This window comes from Mytilus californianus, unplaced genomic scaffold, assembly GCF_021869535.1.
Source record: "Mytilus californianus isolate M0D057914Y unplaced genomic scaffold, xbMytCali1.0.p SCAF_1, whole genome shotgun sequence".
In the NCBI taxonomy this organism is placed as follows: Eukaryota; Metazoa; Mollusca; class Bivalvia; order Mytilida; family Mytilidae; genus Mytilus; species Mytilus californianus.
Genome location: NW_026262581.1, coordinates 68,115,419 through 68,137,634, shown reverse-complemented (window position 1 = coordinate 68,137,634; position 22,216 = coordinate 68,115,419). Strand labels below are relative to the sequence as shown.

Genomic DNA, 22,216 nt, shown 5'->3' with positions numbered 1-22,216 from the left:
AACAAAGACAAGTCAAAAAGGGTGATGTTGAAAACTGAATTCAACAATGAATTATATTTGGACTCCCAACAAAAGGAGATTTGTGTATATATTTGAAAAATAATTTGTTAAAAAAAATTAATGTTTATCTTGACCCCCATCAAAATTAGAAATAAATAACTGAATAAAAATGAAGGTGACACTACCCAAATTTGTACTTGATCTGAGTTTTGTAGTTGAGGCAAACTTAATCTAGAGAACGAAAACGATAAATTCAGCAATTTTTCCATTTGTAAAGGGGCATAACTCTAGAACAATAAAAGTGACACCCCCAAAATTCAAACTTGACCTTTGTTTTGTGGTAATAAGCATTGTGTATAAGATTCATAACATTTGGTTGAGGCAAACTTAAGTTAAAGAACGGAAACAAAATTAAGCAATTTTTCCATTTGTAAAGGGACACAACTCTAGACAGGTAATTAGCATTGTGTATAAGTTTGGTAGCATTTGGTTGAGGCTAACATAAGTTAGAGAACGGAAACGAAAAATTCAGCAATTTTTCCATTTGTAAAGGGGCATAACTCTAGAACAGTATAAGTGACACCACCAAAATTCTAACTTGATCTGTGTTTTGCAGTAATATGCATTGTGTATAAGTTTCTTAGCATTTGGTTAAGGCAAACTAAAGTTAGAGAACAGAAACGAAAAATTCAGCAATTTTTCCATTTGTAAAGGGGCATAACTCTAGAATGGTTAAAGTGACGCCACCAAATTTCAAACTTGATCTGTATTTTGTGGTAATAAGCATTGTGTATAAGTTTCAAAACATTTGGTTAAGGCTAACTTTAGAGAACTGAAACGAAAAATTCAGCAATTTTTCCATTTGTAAAGGGGCATTACTCTAGAACAGTTAAAGTGATGCCACCAAAATTCAAACTTGATCTGTGTTTTGAAGTAATAAGCATTGTGTATAAGTTTGGTAGCATTTGGTTGAGGCAAACTAAAGTTAGAGAACGGAAACGAAAAATTCAGCAATTTTTCCATTTGTAAAGGGGCATAACTCTAGAACAGTATAAGTGACGCCACCAAAATTCAAACTTGATCTGTGTTTTGCAGTAATATGCATTGTGTATAAGTTTCCTAGCATTTGGTTAAGGCAAACTAAAGTAAGAGAACAGAAACGAAAAATTCAGCAATTTTTCCATTTGTAAAGGGGCATAACTCTAGAATGGTTAAAGTAACGCCACCAAATTTCAAACTTGATCTGTATTTTGTGGTAATAAGCATTGTGTATAAGTTTCAAAACATTTGGTTAGGATAACTTTAGAGAACGGAAACGAAAAATTCAGCAATTTTTCCATTTGTAAAGGGGCATTACTCTAGAACAGTTAAAGTGACGCCACCAAAATTCAAACTTGATCTGTGTTTTGAAGTAATAAGCAATGTGTATAAGTTTGGTAGCATTTGGTTGAGGCAATCTAAAGTTAGAGAACGGAAACGAAAAATTCAGCAATTTTTCCATTTGTAAAGGGGCATAATTTTAGAACAGTTAAAGTGACGCCACCAAAATTCAAACTTGATCTGTGTTTTGTGGTAATAAGCATTGTGTATAAGTTTCATAACATTTGGTTGAGGCAAACTAAAGTTAGAGAACGGGAACCAACTTTGGGACGTACGTACGGACGTACGGACGTACAGACGGACAAGGGTAAAACTTAATGCCCCCTCCGCTACGGCAGGGGCATAAAAATGTCTCAACAATCCATGGATAGTTGAGAAACTTAAAATTTAGTACTTCTTTAACTTATAAAAAAATTGTTCAAAAAGATTGAATGCAACAAAGTGGCATTTTTTAACGTTAATGATTACAATTTCAGATCGATGGAATGGTCTGCCACTAATGTCAAAGTGATCAATTTTTTGAAGTTATAATACCATAAGTCTGATTTTTGACAAGTTTGGTTCAGGTTGGCCCTTTGGTTTTAGAGTAGAGGATTCTTTAAAAGTTCAAGAGGATCGTTCTGAACATGCATGAAATATTTGCCACTGGATGTTAAGCAACCAACAATCAATCTTTTTAATGTTAACGGCTATGAACGACAAAGGATGCCAAGTGATGGCAAAAGCTCTGGATCTTTAATATGCTGTGATTAGCTTATCTATATTTTTGCAAACTTGAATTTACAATACTTCATTTCAAAACACTGCATTAAATATAATTATGTATAAATTCATATACTTCTCTCATGGAAACTTGACATGCTTCCAGAGGATTTTAAATCAGCTGATGAAATTTTACCTTTTAAAAATTTTTAGGAATAGTTAAATGACTATAGGTTATTTCAAAATTAAAAGGATGATCGTGCATGATATTATTTTTCATACATCAAAAAGATAATTACTGTAGTGTACACCATTGTGAACATCCATTCTTAAGTATAAAATTATCAAATCTCAACATATTGGTGTGCACTTTTGAATATTTTTACCCAGAATGCATTAGATTCTAAACTGATGAATTGGCTACAGTGACAAAAACATAATCAGCATGCAGAGATTGTCAGACCTAAGAGTTTTCATACCCTGGTTCAGTGAACCGATAATCTTTTATACAATTGTGTATATATTATGAAAAGTGAATCAACAAATGGAACAGTATGCTGTTAACTCATTTAAAATCAAGCACAACCATGGCATAACCTTACTGGTACCATGTTGACTAGAAAGGTAAGGTGCCAGGTACCAACTTATCATAATAACAAGATCCTATCTACATTAACAAGATATCAACACATTCAAAAAGAATACTGACTACTGGAGGAAGATCATGAAATGACCTATTTGAACTAAAAACAATTAGACATATAGACAAATTAATGTTATTTCTGTAATTGTAAACTGACCATAACCAGTGTAATTTGATTATCTTCAAGTAAACATCCTTAGAGTGACACACACATTGAAATATAGGCATCAAGCAAATGAAATGATACAAACACACCAAAAAATAATTTTGGTAGTATTAGGTATCTCAACCCATTGTATTTGTAAGCCTTTTTACAGAGCCTGAATAAAAGTTATGAAATGTTCACTATAATATACTAGTATATAAACCATCTATTTGATCACACACTACTCTATCCCCCCTCCCACCACCACCATCAACCACTGATAAGCAGCTGAACCAAGAGAGCATGATACCCCCCATCTTGTACATATTGATATTGTTGCATGAATGAAATGGAATATTGAGAAGACATCTAATCCGAAGATTGTATAATGGCTCTGAAGAAAAACTTGCAAGAGGATATATCATAAGGTGTATAAAATGACTGTTAAAAATCCCATAACTATGGAATGACAAACGAGAAAATTTTCAAAATGCAAAGAGAGTCACATTCATCAACCCCAAATTAATCATACCAGAGCTAGTGCATGACCTAAAAATTGCCTTCTATTAGCCCCTTAACTCTGGAATAACAAGATAGAAAATTTTCAAAATCAAATGACACCTTACTTTCACCAATTCTATCAATCATGTAAAGATTCCAGTATACCAATCCAAGCTTACTCAAGTTATGGTACATTTAATTTTGTACAACACATGAAATATGAAATATATCAAATTTACCATTTATCACATTTATCTCATCTATGATAAGGAAATTATCTCATTTTAAGATATTCATCTCTTTGCTCAACATACTGACATAGATTTTAAAGCCAACAAATGCACAAATGACTTCACTAAACGGAAAGAAAATGATTCTAATCAAGCTTTATTCCTCGACTATAGAAAGAACTTATCTTACTAAAAGAATTTTTTAAAGTATTTTTACTTTAAGATTCAGATGATCATAAACTAATTAATTGTGACTTTTTCGTCCTGTGACTTTATTTCTGTTTCCTTCATTAACCTTGGCATATAAATAATGTGTTATAAGCCTAACTATCCTAATCTTCATGATCATAGTTATTGACATCTGTCATAACTTTCGTGTATAATGTCAATTGAGTTTATATATAATATATATCATCCTGGTATTGAAGTAGAAAGATTTTATTTATTCCAGGATACATGTATTATACATATCATATTTATTTTCCTTTTCAACTTGGATTAAATGAAAATTTTATCACACTTTTGCATCACATGTCTATAAATAAAGGTGTATAACAGTGGCAGATCCAGGGGGAGAAGGCATACTCCCCCTCCTCTTTGATCGCAAAAAAAAAATTAAATCATATCTCCACGATTTGTATAATTTTTCACCATGAAATCATCCAAAATCTATTTGACTTGCTTTGATCAGCGGTATATAATTTGTTTTATGGAATTATGCCCCCTTTCAAAACCCTGGCTACGCCCCTGTATAATATGATATCTGTTGTATTCTGTGTCATATTTTGTGTTCGCATCTTTCATTTTCATATTTCTTTACTTTCATATCCATTTGAAATCCTAAATTTTTTTTTACAAATCTGTACTTTAATAAACTTTATCAAAATTAATGATAATAACATCAGTCAATGAGTCATGGGCAGCAGACAAAATAATCTCAATTTTATCAATGATTGAAGTACACTATATCTACATATAAGGGTCAGGTGATTTTAATAAAAACATTGTCTCACAAATAAAGCAAAATTTAGTACAAGCATAAACATATTCCACATGCCCATGAACAAAATGTACCGGTATATACCAGTATACATGACCTAAGAGGAATAACTCAAACTTCATTTTTTTCAAAAACATATTTCCTCATTAACCACATGCCTAAATAAATAACTGCTGCCTGAATTTGTCATATTTATGTATTTCTATCAATTTTTAGAAGTATATTTATATTTGGTATAATTATGTACAAGCATATGACCATAACAAATGTATGTGTATGAATACATGTACACATGTATGTATCTGTATTCATTTTAAAGTTTCCTCATGTCAATCACTGAAATGGAAACTAAACCGATCAGATTGTAAACACTTCGTTGGAATATATTGTTGTCTACTTTATCTAGAACACCATCTTTACATGTACTTCTAACTTTATAGGTCAATTGAACAACAAAACATAATACTGTATAAGAAAGGGTGTCTGTAAATATCAGTTTAGGGGTTCAAATCAGTGTGGGTCCGAGATCCTGAACCTGTCTTTTTTTTTGGAGGGGGCTTTTCATTTTTGAATTACAAAAGTCAAGGACCACCATTCTTTACACTGATGCTTTATACAGAACTGGAGGACCTTTTCATTTGAAAATTCAATTAGTCCTGGACCTTTCATTATTTAAAGCAAAATTGAACCCCTGAGGTTGGTCCTGACATTATTCATTTTATCAAGCTCTGTCTATCAAATGCTATCTTTTTTTAAACAAAAGGAGTAAGTTCGGTAAAGGGCCATATTTGGCCCCAATTATAAAGTTCAATGTAACAAGATGAAAAATGTTTTGAGTTGACTTAAAGACATCTGAGAAAGTTAAATAGAACTTTTTGTGTCAAAGTTTTATTCGAAAGCATTGATTTTTACATCCCAAATAGGTCAAGATAAGAGATTTTGGCGAAATTTGACAAAATCGGCCGGATTTCAACCAAATTTAGGACCAGGAAACTTAAAGCGCAGGCGTCGACAAACTAAATATTCAAGTTAGACATGTAAAATGTCTTTACAAACATTATTTATAAAGATCTTTTTTGTCGACGTATGCGCTCTATGTTTCCTGTCCAATTATCAATGGAATTTTACCCATTTTCATTGATTTTTTTGTGGAAAATCAAAGTCAGTACTACTTGTGACGTCATGTATAAAACGCAGGTAAGTAAATTTTCAACAAAAGGCCTTTTTCCATTTAGTCACTGTATTAGCTATGATTCATTGTGATATTGGTCAATAAATCCTAATTTGAAATTTAAGCTAAAAAAAAGGGGCCCAAAAGGGCCTTATCGAACCTACTCCTTTGTCTTTTTTCAAATCAAATGTAAGCACAACCTTGCCATAACCTTACTTGTACAATGTTGACTGAATTAACAATATACCAGGTACATGTATGTGAAAAACTCTTTTCCCAGAGTATGAGCTATATATATACATGATGATTTAAAATAGCAGAGTGAGTATTTGTTTCAAATACTACTGGCATAGATAAAACTAACTATTAAAGAAAAATTTATGTTTAGTTCTATATTCTGTTCTTGAAGAGTTCAGGAATTCCAACTTTTGCTCTCAGCAATGCTGGTGAAAATTCAGCTATCATTGAACTATTGTAACTGCAGTTGGACATAATATATTATCAATATGAAAAATTATATTTAATAACATTGAAGAATAAAATTCAATATGTAAAACAATTGTGTGAACAGTGCACTACCAGCTGTAAAAAAATAACATACATATTATACACAGACATTTTCTTTATGTTTTACAGTTTAAGTAATGCACAACAATGACCAGCTGCCTAGTGTAGTCATCTTCAAGGGTCCCCAAATGGTTGTATTTCCAGACATGACTTATTCTAGGTCCATTACCAAAACTTATTTTGGGATTAGGACAGGTAAAATAAAATGCTTCGCTGGGGCGCAGCTTGATACGACTGCAGAGGTCGAACCCTGAACAGTTGGGGCAAGTATGGACACAACATTCAAGCTTGATACAGCTCTGAATTTGGATTGTTATTAAATATTTGACACAGCATAGGTTTCTGACACAGAAAGAATGTGGTCTAAGAACTTGAATTTTTTTAATTTACCTATTATGGTCCAATGTCCAAAATCAAAATACATGGTTAGATTCAGCAGATCAAAGAACCCCATATATTCAATTTTTGTTAAAATCAAACAAAGTTTAATTTTGGACCCCAACTTGGACAAACTTGAAAACTGGGCCCATAATCAAAAATCTAAACACATGTTTAGATTCAGCATATCAAATAACCCCAAGAATTCAATTTTTGCTAAAATCAAACTAAGTTTAATTTTGGACCCTTTGGACCTTAATGTAGACCAATTTAAAAAACGGGACTTAAAATGAAAAATCTAAATACACGGTTAGATTTGGAATATCAAAGAACCCCAATAATTCAATTTTTGATGAAATCAAACAAAGTTTAATTTTGGACCCTTTTGACCTCAATATGAACCAATTTGATAGCGGGGCCCACAAAAAAAAAATCTAAATTCATGGTTAGATTCAGCATATCAAAGAACCCCATATATTCAATTTTTGTTGAAATCAAAAAAAGTTTAATTTTGGACCCCAACTTGGACCAACTTGAAAACTGGGCCCATAATCAAAAATCTAAACACATGTTTAGATTCAGCATATCAAAGAACCGGAAGAATTCAATTTTTGTTAAAATCAAACTAAGTTTAATTTTGGACCCTTTGGACCTCAATGAAGACCAATTTAAAAAACGGGACCCAAATTAAAAATCTAAAAACACGGTTAGATTTGGCATATCATAGAACCCCAATAATTCAATTTTTGATGAAATCAAACAAAGTTTAATTTTGGACCCTTTTGACCTCAATATGAACCAATTTGATAGCGGGGCCCACAAATAAAAAATCTAAATACATGGTTAGAATCAGCATATCAAAGAACCTCATATATTCAATTTTTGTTGAAATCAAACAAAGTTTAATTTTGGACCCCAATTTGGACCAACTTGAAAACTGGGCCCATAATCAAAAATCTAAATACATGTTTAGATTCAGCATATCAAAGAACCCCATATATTCAATTTTTGTTGAAATCAAACAAAGTTTAAATACTGGACCCTATCTTGGACCAACTTGAAAACTAGGCCCATAATCAAAAATCTAAACACATGTTTAGATTCAGCATATCAAAGAACCCCAAGAATTCAATTTTTGTTAAAATCAAACTTAGTTTAATTTTGGACCCTTTGGACCTTAATGTAGACCAATTTAAAAAACAGGACCCAAAATTAAAAATCTAAATACAAGGTTAGATTTGGAATATCAAAGAACCCCAATAATTCAATTTTAGATGAAATCAAACAAAGTTTAATTTTGGACCCTTTTGACCTTAATATGAACCAATTTGATAACGGGGTCCACAAATAAAAAATCTAAATACATGGTTAGATTCAGCATATCAAAGAACCCCATATATTCAATTTTTGTTGAAATCAAACAAAGTTTAATTTTGGACCCCAATTTGGACCAACTTGAAAACTGGGCCAAAAATCAAAAATCTAAATACATGTTTAGATTCAGCATATCAAAGAACCTCATATATTCAATTTTTGCTAAAATCAAACAAAGTTTAATTTTGGACCCTTTGGACCTTAATGTAGACCAATTTGAAAACTGGACCCAAAATTAAAAATCTAAATACACTGTTAGATTCGGCATAACAAATAAATAAATGTGATCAAAGATTTTACAAATCTAATGCGCCATACTGTGCAATTAAAGATTACTTCTTGAAATTTTTCAATATTTGAAATTTGAAAAAAAAATAATATTTGAAGAATAATTCTTTTTAATTTCTGAAATCTGAAATGAGAAAAAATTGACCTCCCACAATTTCTTTTTATCCCCCCCCCCCCCTTTTTTCCCCCCAAAAATTCTTTCCCTCAAGATATGGTCATAATCTCAATTCAAATTTCCAATGGAGTTGGCAACCATAATTACCCATTTAAATTTACCATACTGCATAGTGCTAACTTAATCTATTTTATAATAGAATTAAAAATATAGTGTCAAATCTTTCATAGGGATTTTTTTGTAAAAAAAAAAAAGATGCAACATTTGCAGATATTTTTACTGGTCTTCCTTTATAAATATGCATTTCTTTAAACATAATTTAAAAGCAGTGTAAGGGAAGTAACCAAAACGTTGTATTTGGATTACCTCCCTTACACTGTATTAAATTATCTTTATTGTTCATTAACCATTACTTTATACATAATTTAAAAGCAGTGTAAGGGAGATAATTTCAATGATGTATTTGATTTATCTCCCTTACACTGCTTTAAATTATGTTTTGTACTAAAGTATTTGTCCATTAACCAGGACAACCTTGTTTTTCCCCCTTTTTTGCCCCTAATTCCTAAACGGTTTGAGCCATAACCCCCAAAGCAAATCCTAACCATCCCTTTGTGGTATGGAAACTTGTAGTATAATTTCAGAGAGATCCATACACCGTTCCACAGTTATTGTCTGGAAACTAGAAAATGCTTATTTTTGGCCCCTTTTTGGCCCCTAATTCCTTAACTGTTGGTACCATAACCCCCAAAATCAATCCCAACCTTCCTTTTGTGGTATTTAACCTTATGGTCAAATTTCAAAAAGATCCATTCACTTAAACTAAAGTTAGAGTGCGAAAACCAATGTGTCTTCGGACAACGACGACGACGCCAACGTCATACCAATATACGACCACAAAATTTTTTTGCGGTCGTATAAAAATGATGATTAAAAAATATACCAAGATTGCACATAATTTTCAACACCCTTTTGTCAGAAATTTCACAAAGAACAGGTACAAAACTTTATGTAGTTCATGAAGCCAAACCGTTGAGACAGGTTCGTTTATGGTATGTCATGACGTCTGGTATGAATCTGACAGTTTGAAAAAAAAAAGATTCCTGTGCAGCTTTCAAGTCCTCAACAGATGACCTAAATTGCATAGAAAAATTTCCAGAAAGTGATATTCAAACATACATGTAGCAAGAAATTTTACCTTCAAAGTAGGCCTTTTAAAAATGATTGAATACTGAACCATCATGATGTTATCATGTAAATATAATGTATGGGCTAAATCTTATCAATTAGTCTGTTGTCCATGTGAACTCCCCCAAGGTAACTATTATATATCATATCATTCTACAGTACTTACCCTCCATTGGCTCATCAGGTTGTTCTATAGTTTTAATAAACTGTACAAATGTCCCTGGAAACAGTCCTTCTGTACCTTTAGTAACATTCTTGCCTTTCAACCAAATATTTGGGTGTTCATAATTTTCAATAGGACCTTTAACTTCAAGAGTATCGCCTTTTTCTATCTGGATTTCTTCATCATCAGGATCAGAAGTCTGTTCTGAAGGCGTGAAGTCATGCAGTGCCTGGTATACAAATACAACACCCGGCATCACAAATCAGTTTGTGTCTGAAAAGAAAAATTAAATAAATTAAATGATAGACAATTTTTTCTTTCAGCTTATTAAAACTCTAGTTCTTTCAGACACACCCAAAATTCTCATAGTTAAATTTGAAACTTCTGATTTGGGGAAAGCCTTATTCCCAATGGTAAAGCATTCACATTCCACTGTACTTATAGTGACATAATAAATGAAAATCACTCATTGCATTGTTTGTAATGTATGGGAAATAAAATGCATCGCTCATTGCAGCCCGATATGACCGCAGAGGTCGAACCCTGAACAGTTGGGGCAAATTTGGACACAATATTCAAGCTTGATACTGTCTGAATTTGGATTGTGATCAAATTTTTGACATAAAACAAATGTGGTCAAAGATCTTACAAATCTATTGCACAATACTGTGCAATTGAAGATTTCTTCTTGAAACTTTTCAAAAATTCGAAATTTGAAAAATTTTGAAAAAAAAATATAAATCCTTTAAAAAAATTGTCAACAAAAAATCCCCCCCCCCCCACCAACTTATTGAAACCCCCCTTGGAGCAATAACCCCAAAACTCAATCCAAGCCTTTCCTTTGTAGTATGGAATCTTGTAGTATAATTTCAGAGAGATGCATACACTTTGGAAACTAGAAAAATGCTTGTTTTTGGCCCCTTTTTGGCCCTAAATTCCTAAACTTTGCCCAATAACCCTTAAAATAATCCCAACCTTCTACTTGTGGTATTAAACATTGTGGTACAATTTCAGAGCAATTGAAATACTTATACACAAGTTATTGTCCTGAAGCTAGATAAATGCTTGTTTTGTGCCCCTTTTTGGCCCCTAATTCCTAAACGGTTGGGACCATCATCCCTAAAATCAATTCCAACCTTCCTTTTGTGGTATTGAACCTTCTTGAAAAATTTCAAAGAGATCCATTCACTTAAACTAAAGTTATTGTCCCGAAACAAATATGTCTTCAGACGACGACGCAGACAACGACGACATCATACCATTATATGATCCCAAAAATTTTTTTGCGGTCGCATAAAAACAACAAAAGTAACTAGAATTTTGTAACTATAAGACTGTTTCTGGCCGTGTCTTCAGGATTTACAACATTATCCATTGCCTTGGCAACTCTACTCAATTTTATACTTTTTTTGTTTGAATACTTATAATATTGTTTAATTATTGTTGGACCTTTATCCCTGAAAAAAAAGCAAATTAAAATACAAAAAAAACTTAGAGGGTTTGCTTTAATATGATGGTTTAAATAGTGTTTTGCCCTAATTTACAGTAAATTTATTGATTGATAATAACCAATTATGTCTGCTATCTGCTCCCTATCCTGCTCGTCACAGGGAGGTAGTAGTGGGATAACCAGAAGGATGAGATTATTTAAAAGTTTATATATAACTTTGTTTTTTGTTGCAAATGCAAGTTTCAATTTCTTTTTTAAATAGGGAGTAAAAAAAGCAATACACCCAGACGGAACATTGTAAGAGTATATTACACAAAATATTTTGTCTTAAGCAGTGTGAAAATGGAATCCTGTAGATTGGGTGATGAAAAGAAGGTGTTTGTTTAAAGTGTTTCCTGTAATCAAACTACTTCAATTTTCAGCCCAAAACATTCAAATTTTCAGACTACTATTTTACACTTTTTAAGTGAGCACTTTAGTTTAAATAGCACCATGGGATTTGATATAACCACATTTATGATGCATTCTATTAAACAAGACTGCACATACGGAAATGTCCTACCTGCTTTACTGACCAATGATTTTATGTTGAGTCTTTAAAGATACAGGTTTTACTACAAGTATCACGTAAATATTTTTAAAGATCCATGACAATGAGATCAAAGTCAGATAAATCCTGTCAGACAGACATGTACACCTTACAAATATTCCGTACATCAAATATAGCTGATCTTTTGCTATTAGTATTTAAAAAACAGACCAAAAAACTTAACATTGACCAATGAACCATACAAATGAGGTCAAGGTCCGATGATACCCGCTAGACAGACATATACACTTTACAATCATTCTATACACCAAATATAGTTGACCTATTTCTTAAGAGTACTTGAAAAACAGACCAATACATAAAAATTTAAGATTGACCAATGAACCATGAAAATGATGTCAAGGTCAGATGAAACCTGCCGGACTGACATCAGACATGTATCTCTTAAAATCATTCCATACACCACATATAGTTGACTTACCGCTTATAGTATCTGAGAAATGGACCTAATTTCGTTACTTTAACCTTGATCACTGATCCATGAAATGAGGCCGAGGTCAGGTGAACCCTGTCTGACAGACATGTAGATGTTGTCAGGAACCCATATACCAAATATAGTTTTCCATTACTCATAACAAGTAAGAAATGCACATGACAAAAAAACTACCAATTTTTTTTCAAGCAGTCCCTGAACCATGAAAATGAGGTCAAGGAGAATGGACATATGTCAAACAGAAACTTCATAACATAAGGTATTTATAAACAAGGTACGAAGCATCCAAGTCTTCTATCTTCTAAAATATAAAACTTTATACAAATAGATCACACCGCTGCCAGATAGTAATCCCTATGTCTCGCGTAGACAAGACAAAATTCATAACAGAACCCTGCGTCTTTGCCTGCAATTGCTGCTGTCAGTGTAAAAGTGTAATGTTGACTGTTGAAAGTAAGTCCATTTATCAGCTTTAAAATACAGATTTTTGTTTAAAAAATCTTCTTCTTTTTTTCAGATGATATTTCTTAATCTAGAAGATAAGTTTCTGTCCAAGTTACAAAAGAGTCCATTAAGTTTACAAATTTAATATGACAAAAAAGAAAGTTTCTACCAAAGATTCATAAAATTCAATGAACTTTTGAAAAAGTAATTGATGTCTTTAACAAACTTTAACACCAGACTGAATCTACTTGTACACGTCAACTGCAAAAAAATAGTCCTTTTATCAGAAAAAATACCAAAAGATAAAAATATTTTCTTTATTTTGCTCTGGATACTGATACTGTCTTTTGATAATAAAATAGCTTTTGTCCAAATTACAAGAACTTTTCACCAAGTTATGAATGACCGAAAAATTTGAACCACAGACTGTACCTACATGTGAAAAGTATATAAAAATAAGTCCATTATTTAGAAAAATATGGGGAAAAAAATAAATGGGGAATGTGTCCATGAGACACAGATGATGCCCCCGCTTGCATGATAACATTATAAAGGGACATAACTCAATAACAGTAAAAAGAAGACCCTACCCAAATTCATACTAGATCTGAGTTTTGTGATAATAAGCATTGTGTGTAAGTTTCATAACATTTGGATGAGGAAAACTTAAGTTAGAAAACGGAAACGAAAAATTCAGCAATTTTTCCATTTAAAAAGGGCATAACTCTAGAACTGTAAAAGTGACACAACCAACATTCAAACTTGACCTTTGTTTTGTGGTAATAAGCATTGTGTATAAGATTCATAACATTTGGTTGAGGCAAACTTAAGTTAAAGAACGGAAACAAAATTAAGCAATTTTTCCATTTGTAAAGGGACACAACTCTAGACAGGTAAAAGTGACGCCACCCAAATTCAAACTTGATCTGTTTTTTGTTGTAATAAGCATTGTGTAAAAGGTTCATAACATTTGGTTGAGACAAACTAATGTTATAGAACGGAAACCAATTTAGGGACGTATAGATGTACGGGCGTACAGACAGATAAGGGTAAAACTTAATGCCCCCTCCTCTATGAAAGGAGCATAAAAAATTCCAACTTTTGCTGGGAATATTGTCTTTATGTAAAAAAAAACTTCTTTCTAAATTTCATGCATGTACATGTAAATAAACCTCCATGAAGGTTTGACAAAGTTATGGATGTCTAAACTAAAATTTCACAACAGACTGAAAATACATGTAAATGTTGAGGCTGCTGCCAACAACACACCTGCAAATATGTTTAACCAAGCCACATTCTGTATGTACCTGCCCCAAGTGAGAATCCTGTAATTCAGTGGTTGTCATGTGTTGCTGTGTATAATATTTCTTTTTCGTTTTTTTGCACATAAATCAGGCCATTAGTTACCTCTTTTGAATTGTTTTACATTTGTCATGCCTTTAACATGTATAGCTTGCTAGGCGGTATGGCTTTTGATAATTGTTGAAGGCTGTACGGTGATCTACATGGTTTGGTCTCTAGTGGAAAGTTCTCATTGGCAATCATACCACATCTAGTTTACATATAAAAAAAGACTTTTATTTATATCAAATCTATCAGAAAACAGCATCCATCCAATTAATATGAGACAGGTATTACTGGTTAAAGAGGAGGAAGTCAGTATTAATTTCATGATTCTTTTTTGGCATTCAGATATACAAATTTGTGGGAAAACAAATGCTTCACAAGAGTGGTGAAACCATTCACTGAAGAAACAATGTACCATTTGAAATATATCACATCACCACCCATATTGTGAGATATGTATCTTATCCAGTGTTCCAGCTTGAATCTCAGGGCAGAAAGGTGCTAGTTGTCTGAAAGGGCACTTGAGCGTTATAACCCAGATTTTAAGGGCACTGTTGGACAGTGTATAAATTACCTTGAATATTGCTACATGTAGGCTCAGCTGGAGAACATTAGTTGTATTTAAACCATATTCAGAAATTAATGTGTTCTTGATGTTGGTTCCAGTAAGAATTTTTTTTTATCAAATTATCATACCATGAAGCAAAGCATATCATGTTGATGTTAATCTAAACAAACTTGTACATTTGGTAAGGAAAATAATCATCAGAAATTTCAATGTTTTATAACTTATACCAGTCTATAATAAAATGCTTCGCTGGGGCACAGCTTGATACGACCGCAGAGGTCGAACCCTGAACAGTTGGGGCAAGTATGGACACAACATTCAAGCTTGATACAGCTCTGAATTTGGATTGTTATTAAATATTTGACACAGCGTAGGTTTCTGACACAGAAAGAATGTGGTCTAAGAACTTGAATTTTTTTAATTTACCTATTATGGTCCAATGTCCAAAATCAAAATACATGGTTAGATTCAGCATATCAAAGAACCCCATATATTCAATTTTTGTTGAAATCAAACAAAGTTTAATTTTGGACCCCAACTTGGACAAACTTGAAAACTGGGCCCATAATCAAAAATCTAAACACATGTTTAGATTCAGCATATCAAAGAACCCCAAGAATTCAAATTTTGCTAAAATCAAACTAAGTTTAATTTTGGACCCTTTGGACCTTAATGTAGACCAATTTAAAAAAGGGACTTAAAATTAAAAATCTAAATACACGGTTAGATTTGGAATATCAAAGAACCCCAATAATTCAATTTTTGATGAAATCAAACAAAGTTTAATTTTGGACCCTTTTGACCTCAATATGAACCAATTTGATAGCGGGGCCCACAAATAAAAAATCTAAATTCATGGTTAGATTCAGCATATCAAAGAACCCCATATATTCAATTTTTGTTGAAATCAAAAAAAGTTTTAACTATGGACCCCAACTTAGACCAACTTGAAAACTGGGCCCATAATCAAAAATCTAAACACATAATTAGATCCAGCATATCAAAGTACCCCAATAATTCAATTTTTGTTAAAATCAAACTAAGTTTAATTTTGGACCCTTTGGACCTCAATGAAGACCAATTTAAAAAACGGGACCCAAATTAAAAATCTAAAAACACGGTTAGATTTGGCATATCAAAGAACCCCAATAATTCAATTTTTGATGAAATCAAACAAAGTTTAATTTTGGACCCTTTTGACCTCAATATGAACCAATTTGATAACGGGGTCCACAAATAAAAAATCTAAATACATGGTTAAATTCAGCATATCAAAGAACCCCATATAATCAATTTTTGTTGAAATCAAACAAAGTTTAATTTTGGTCCCCAACTTGGACCAACTTGAAAACTGGGCCCATAATCAAAAGTCTAGACACATGTTTAGATTCAGCATATCAAAGAACCCCAAGAATTAAATTTTTGTTAAAATCAAACTAAGTTTAATTTTGGACCCTTTGGACCTTAATGTAGACCAATTTAAAAAACAGGACCCAAAATTAAAAATCTAAATACACGGTTAGATTTGGAATATCAAAGAACCCCAATAATTCAATTTTAGATGAAATCAAACAAAGTTTAATTTTGGACCCTTTTGACCTCAATATGAACCAATTTGATAACGGGGTCCACAAATAAAAAATCCAAATACATGGTTAAATTTAGCATATCAAAGAACCCCATATATTCAATTTTTGTTGAAATCAAACAAAGTTTAATTTTGGACCCCAATTTGGACCAACTTGAAAACTGGGCCAAAAATCAAAAATCTTAATACATGTATAGATTCAGCATATCAAAGAACCTCATATATTCAATTTTTGCTAAAATCAAACAAAGTTTAATTTTGGACCCTTTGGACCTTAATGTAGACCAATTTGAAAACTGGACCCAAAATTAAAAATCTAAATACACTGTTTGATTCGGCATAACAAATTAATAAATGTGATCAAAGATTTTACAAATCTAATGCGCCATACTGTGCAATTAAAGATTACTTCTTGAAATTTTTCAACATTTGAAATTTGAAAAAAAAATAATATTTGAAGAATAATTCTTTTTAATTTCTGAAATCTGAAATGAGAAAAAATTGACCCCCCACAATTTCTTTTTATCCCCCCCCCCCTTTTTTCCCCCCAAAAAATTCTTTCCCTCAAGATATGGTCATAATCTCAATTCAAATTTTTCCAATGGAGTTGGCAACCATAATTACCCATTTAAATTTACCATAGTGCTAACTTAATCTATTTTATAATAGAATTAAAAATATAGTGTCAAATCTTTCATAGGGATTTTTTGGTAAAAAAAAAGATGCAACATTTGCAGATATTTTTACTGGTCTTCCTTTATAAATATATATACATTTCTTTAAACATAGGGTGCAATCAACAGTTTTTTTCTATGACGTCATATTTTAAGGGACCATGCCTAAGTGACCCTTAGTGGTGGAATGGTTAATAAAGATACTTGTATAAAACTAGATATTACTGGAATCAGAATTTTCTCTAGTTTATATTGAAATAAAAATATACTGTACTTTTAATATAGTAAAAAAGTTCTATCCAGAGAAAATGGGGAAAAAGTTGCCTAATCTGAACATAAAAAACCTGAAATCAGGTCATGTGCATACCCATGTAAACATGATACAGGCACATTTCCCATAATCAAAACTGTATGAAATTCATAGGTTTTTACCTGGCCTTTAATAAAAATCTTGTTTCAGGGTACGGTTTCCTGCTTCGAAAAGAGCTACAGTGGCTGCAAATAAGTTTTCAATTTTCACTGCCAAAAAAACAGGATGTTTACAGTGTTGTCTCCCCTCAAAACATGAATATTTAATCTAATTTTTAAAATTATTTTAATCATTCAACCTGTTTAATTTGAAAGCTAATTAACTAATTTTTACAATCGAATACAAAAAACATGATACTTTTTCACCAATTATATGAATAAAAAGGGATTTCCCTCCATGGTTATTTTTAGTCGGGGAATAACCCCTAGTTTTTTATACGAAACTGTTTATAGCACCCTTAAGCAAAACTTTGTATGCGATATATAAAAAATTCTCTACTTTTCTTAATCTATACATTATATCGATTAAAATGATGTCTTACTTTAAGGATTGCGACCATCGATAGTGAAACTACGGCTCATTTTTTATGTCGCATAGTATTGGCATATTGGCCAGTGGCAAATAGTTAAACTGGCATATTCCAAACATTTCCTGTATCACATTTTCATCAGTTATACAAAGAAAAAAAATCATAAAATTGGGTTTCTATTGAATAAATAGAATAAAAACTATGAAATAAACATAAATAAAGTTACTTTAAACAGATTTTGTCCCTATTATTATATGAACTAAGGTGTAGCTGAGTTGAGAAAAATATTGAAATAGTGTATTTCTTAGGAACGGCACTTGTAGTTATTTGACTATAAAAAGTACCAAATATATAATATAATGAATAAAAATGTATGTTACACTGATCAGTAGTAAAGGTCAAAGTAGAAAAAATCTACACTTTTCATGTGCAACTTTTGGTTCCAAATATATGAGAGAATGAATAAAAATATTATGACGTCGCAAAAAGATGAAAAAACTTCAAAATTTGCACACAGTCTGGTTTTCTTATATCTGGTTGCTATGTACAAATCTGTAATATCTGCATTAAATATACCAAACTGATGCTTTTAAATTAATGTATGCATGCCATATGATATTTTTCAGAATTGTTTTACTCCATTCAGTAATACATTTCTATGCTAAAACCTCACTATATTACATGTTTGACCCTTTAAGGGTGAAATCAACAGTTTTTTTCTATGACGTCATATTTTAAGGGACCATGCCTAAGTGACCCTTAGTGGTGGAATGGTTAATAAAGATACTTGTATAAAACTAGATATTACTGGAATCAGAATTTTCTCTAGTTTATATTGAAATAAAAATATACTGTACTTTTAATATAGTAAAAAAGTTCTATCCAGAGAAAATGGGGAAAAAGTTGCCTAATCTGAACATAAAAAACCTGAAATCAGGTCATGTGCATACCCATGTAAACATGATACAGGCACATTTCCCATAATCAAAACTGTATGAAATTCATAGGTTTTTACCTGGCCTTTAATAAAAATCTTGTTTCAGGGTACGGTTTCCTGCTTCGAAAAGAGCTACAGTGGCTGCAAATAAGTTTTCAATTTTCACTGCCAAAAAAACAGGATGTTTACAGTGTTGTCTCCCCTCAAAACATGAATATTTAATCTAATTTTTAAAATTATTTTAATCATTCAACCTGTTTAATTTGAAAGCTAATTAACTAATTTTTACAATCGAATACAAAAAACATGATACTTTTTCACCAATTATATGAATAAAAAGGGATTTCCCTCCATGGTTATTTTTAGTCGGGGAATAACCCCTAGTTTTTTATACGAAACTGTTTATAGCACCCATAATTTAAAAGCAGTGTAAGGGAAGTAACTGTATTTGGATTACCTCCCTTACACTGTTTTAAATTATCTTTATTGTTCATTAACCATTACTTTATACATAATTTAAAAGCAGTGTAAGGGAGATAATTTCAATGATGTATTTGATTTATCTCCCTTACACTGCTTTAAATTATGTTTTGAACTAAAGTATTTGTCCATTAACCAGGACAACCTTGTTTTTCCCCCTTTTTTGCCCCTAATTCCTAAACGGTTTGAGCCATAACCCCCCAAAGCAAATCCTAACCATCCCTTTGTGGTATGGAAACTTGTAGTATAATTTCAGAGAGATCCATACACCGTTCCACAGTTATTGTCTGGAAACTAGAAAATGCTTATTTTTGGCCCCTTTTTGGCCCCTAATTCCTTAACTGTTGGTACCATTAAACCCCCAAAATCAATCCCAACCTTCCTTTTGTAGTATTTAACCTTATGGTCAAATTTCAAAAAGATCCATTCACTTAAACTAAAGTTAGAGTGCGAAAACTAATGTGTCTTCGGACGACGACGCCGGACGACGACGCCGTCATACCAATATACGACCACAAAATTTTTTTGCGGTCGTATAAAAATAAACAAGTAGTTTTGAAAGATCGACTTATACATGCAAAATTGAATGTTTAAATGTAATTAAATTATCTACATTTAAATTACTTGTTCAAACATATAGTATATATGTTATTGAGAGATATTTTTTATCATTTGAATTGTTACAAAAAAGTATTTTTAAGTGCACATCAAAGTGCTCCTGAGTAAGGAGTTTTATAAATATAACAGGTGAGACAGGAGATGATCATATTATATTGATGCAATAATATATTGCAGAAGGTATAAACAGTTATTTTTTTCTCCATCATTGTTAAAAATAAATTTGTTGAGTGCTCCTATGTCAGGAGGATTATAAAACACAAGAAGTAAAACAGAAAGTGAATCTTGTTATGTTCAAAGTACAATTTTCTTTGATTCTTCTTTAAATTTCATACTCATGGTTATGAAACAAAACATTTTTTACCAATTAAGTCAAAACTATGTATTCCTTTAAAATTGTTTCAAATTGTTTAAGATTTTATTTTTTATGTTATGCCTACTGAAATAATTTTTTTCAGGTGTACATGCTGTACATAAACATTACAAATGGATAACATGTGGACATTTCATTCTGTATTAAATATCTAGTATTTGTTCAATTATCTTAAATCCACTAATTAGAAGTAAACAATCATTAACAAAGGTGATAAAACTGCCAAAGCATTAGGTATTTAACTTAATCCCATTGTCAGTTAATTAGTGTTACACAATCAGATAACAATTTTACCGAAAACACGGTAGGCATGAAATTTGGAAATTTTATTTTTTTGAAAAGGCAGAGGGGTGCATTTTTTTACTTTGGAGGGAAGAAGGGGGGGGTAAGGGCAACAAGGGCGGGCCGCCCTTCTATTTAGGGCAAGCGGGAACACTGTTATCATTAAGTTGGTGTATCCTAACGGCTCCACTTTACAGCATAACAACTTCATCAACAGCACGACAGGACAATGCAGAGTAATAATACTCGAGTCTAAATGTTAATAAAAAAGTAAATGATTTTGAATTGATTATTAGTATTTTTATTTTGATTTTTGGTGATGTTTTTACTGTTATTGAGTACTTTGAAATAGAAGTTTGCTATTTTGGATTCTGGACTCTCCACTTGAGGTTTTTGCGACACTTGACCTATTGATGTCATTCAACAATCTGAATCACTTTGGCTTGGCTTTGTGGCATTAGACATTTTCTCTTGGGACTATCAAGTGTTACTGGAACATCTATGATATCCACTGATTATTAATGGCAGACAAATAGCAATAAGGAGTAGGAAACTCTCCAGAAAACACCATAATTGATTACTTCCCCTTGTCTATTTCAAATGTACCAACATTTATTGAGATATAAAGCTGCCATAGTTTTTTAAATACTTACAAAACACAGAATTTGAACTAAGCATAAGTCCAAATATTTTACAATAATATGCAAAAAAGGTAAATCAAAATAATTCATTTCAAATAAAAAATATGAAGCAAGGTTTAATTTGAAGTTGCCCTAGCTTTTATAAAAACTTATAAAACACAAAATTTGACTAAAAATTTACAATGAACTTGCAAAATTATAAGTCATGAAAAATGTAATATATAATAGTGAAAGTGTTACCATGATGTGTGTGATGACTATTTACGAGTTTTTTTTTAAATAAGTTCATAATTCTAACCTAAAATTGTCATGTGATTTCCAAAAAGTAAGAAGATGGATGCAACTGTTTATCTTCCTTATAGCTACTTAATTCACTTCCCCAACTGAATACTGTAACGTATCTCATAAATATTCAACAAAATAAATAAACATCCTGATTCAACACCCAGTACCTTGCTTAATAATTTGTGTCAATCAAAGGGTTAACAAGTTCTATGCTTAGTTGCAATAGTTCATGCATCAATCAAATAACGTTTTCTGTTTCATAAAATGGATTTAAGATTATCAAGGAAATCAACAAAAAGCATTTTCTCCAAGTTTGAAGTACAGGAAGTTGCTCAAATGCAGAGCGCCATTTATAAAGTGACGTCACGCTCACTGGAGTTACTTCCCTTACACCACATGAAAGCAGTTATACAATGTATAAGCAGCAAAAAGATAATAACCTTTAACGAAGCCCTCAAAGCTGCCTGCATGATATAATCAGGAACATACTGTTCCCAGATATAATGGAACATTTCTTTATAAATTCAAATGGGGTTTCAAAGAACTTTTTTCAAACATAGCACATATTAAAAATAAAGATATCACAATAATAATTATAATTATGGACATTCTTTTTTTTTTTTTTTTTTTTTTTTGCAGTAAATATTCTTAAATTTTTTAACTTATTTTCACTTATTTCACTTCAGATTAGAGGGGGGGGGCATCTGATAGATCCGTGTTTTTACTCGCTTGGCATGTATACAGTTATCCTACAAATCTACAACTCCACTCTGTTTGGCTACACGTGCTGTCCTTATCTATA

General features: G+C 31.8%; 1 protein-coding gene across 3 annotated transcripts in view; it reads right to left on the bottom strand.

Annotated features, from left to right (window-relative positions):
- LOC127706725 (phosphatidylinositol 3-kinase regulatory subunit alpha-like) overlaps window positions 1-21,757 on the bottom strand; it is a 177,208-nt gene extending 155,451 nt beyond the window's left edge. For 2 of the 3 annotated variants that reach the window (XM_052211385.1, XM_052211401.1), the window contains exons 1-2: window positions 21,428-21,757; window positions 9,849-10,118 (exon numbers count right to left, since the gene is read on the bottom strand). In XM_052211385.1, coding sequence (XP_052067345.1) covers window positions 9,849-10,101 — 253 coding nt within the window. In that variant the 5' untranslated portion in view covers window positions 10,102-10,118; window positions 21,428-21,757. The remainder of the gene's footprint in view (window positions 1-9,848; window positions 10,119-21,427) is intronic. The other variant, XM_052211393.1, reaches the window with a different exon arrangement.
- Between the last annotated feature and the right edge of the window lie 459 nt (window positions 21,758-22,216).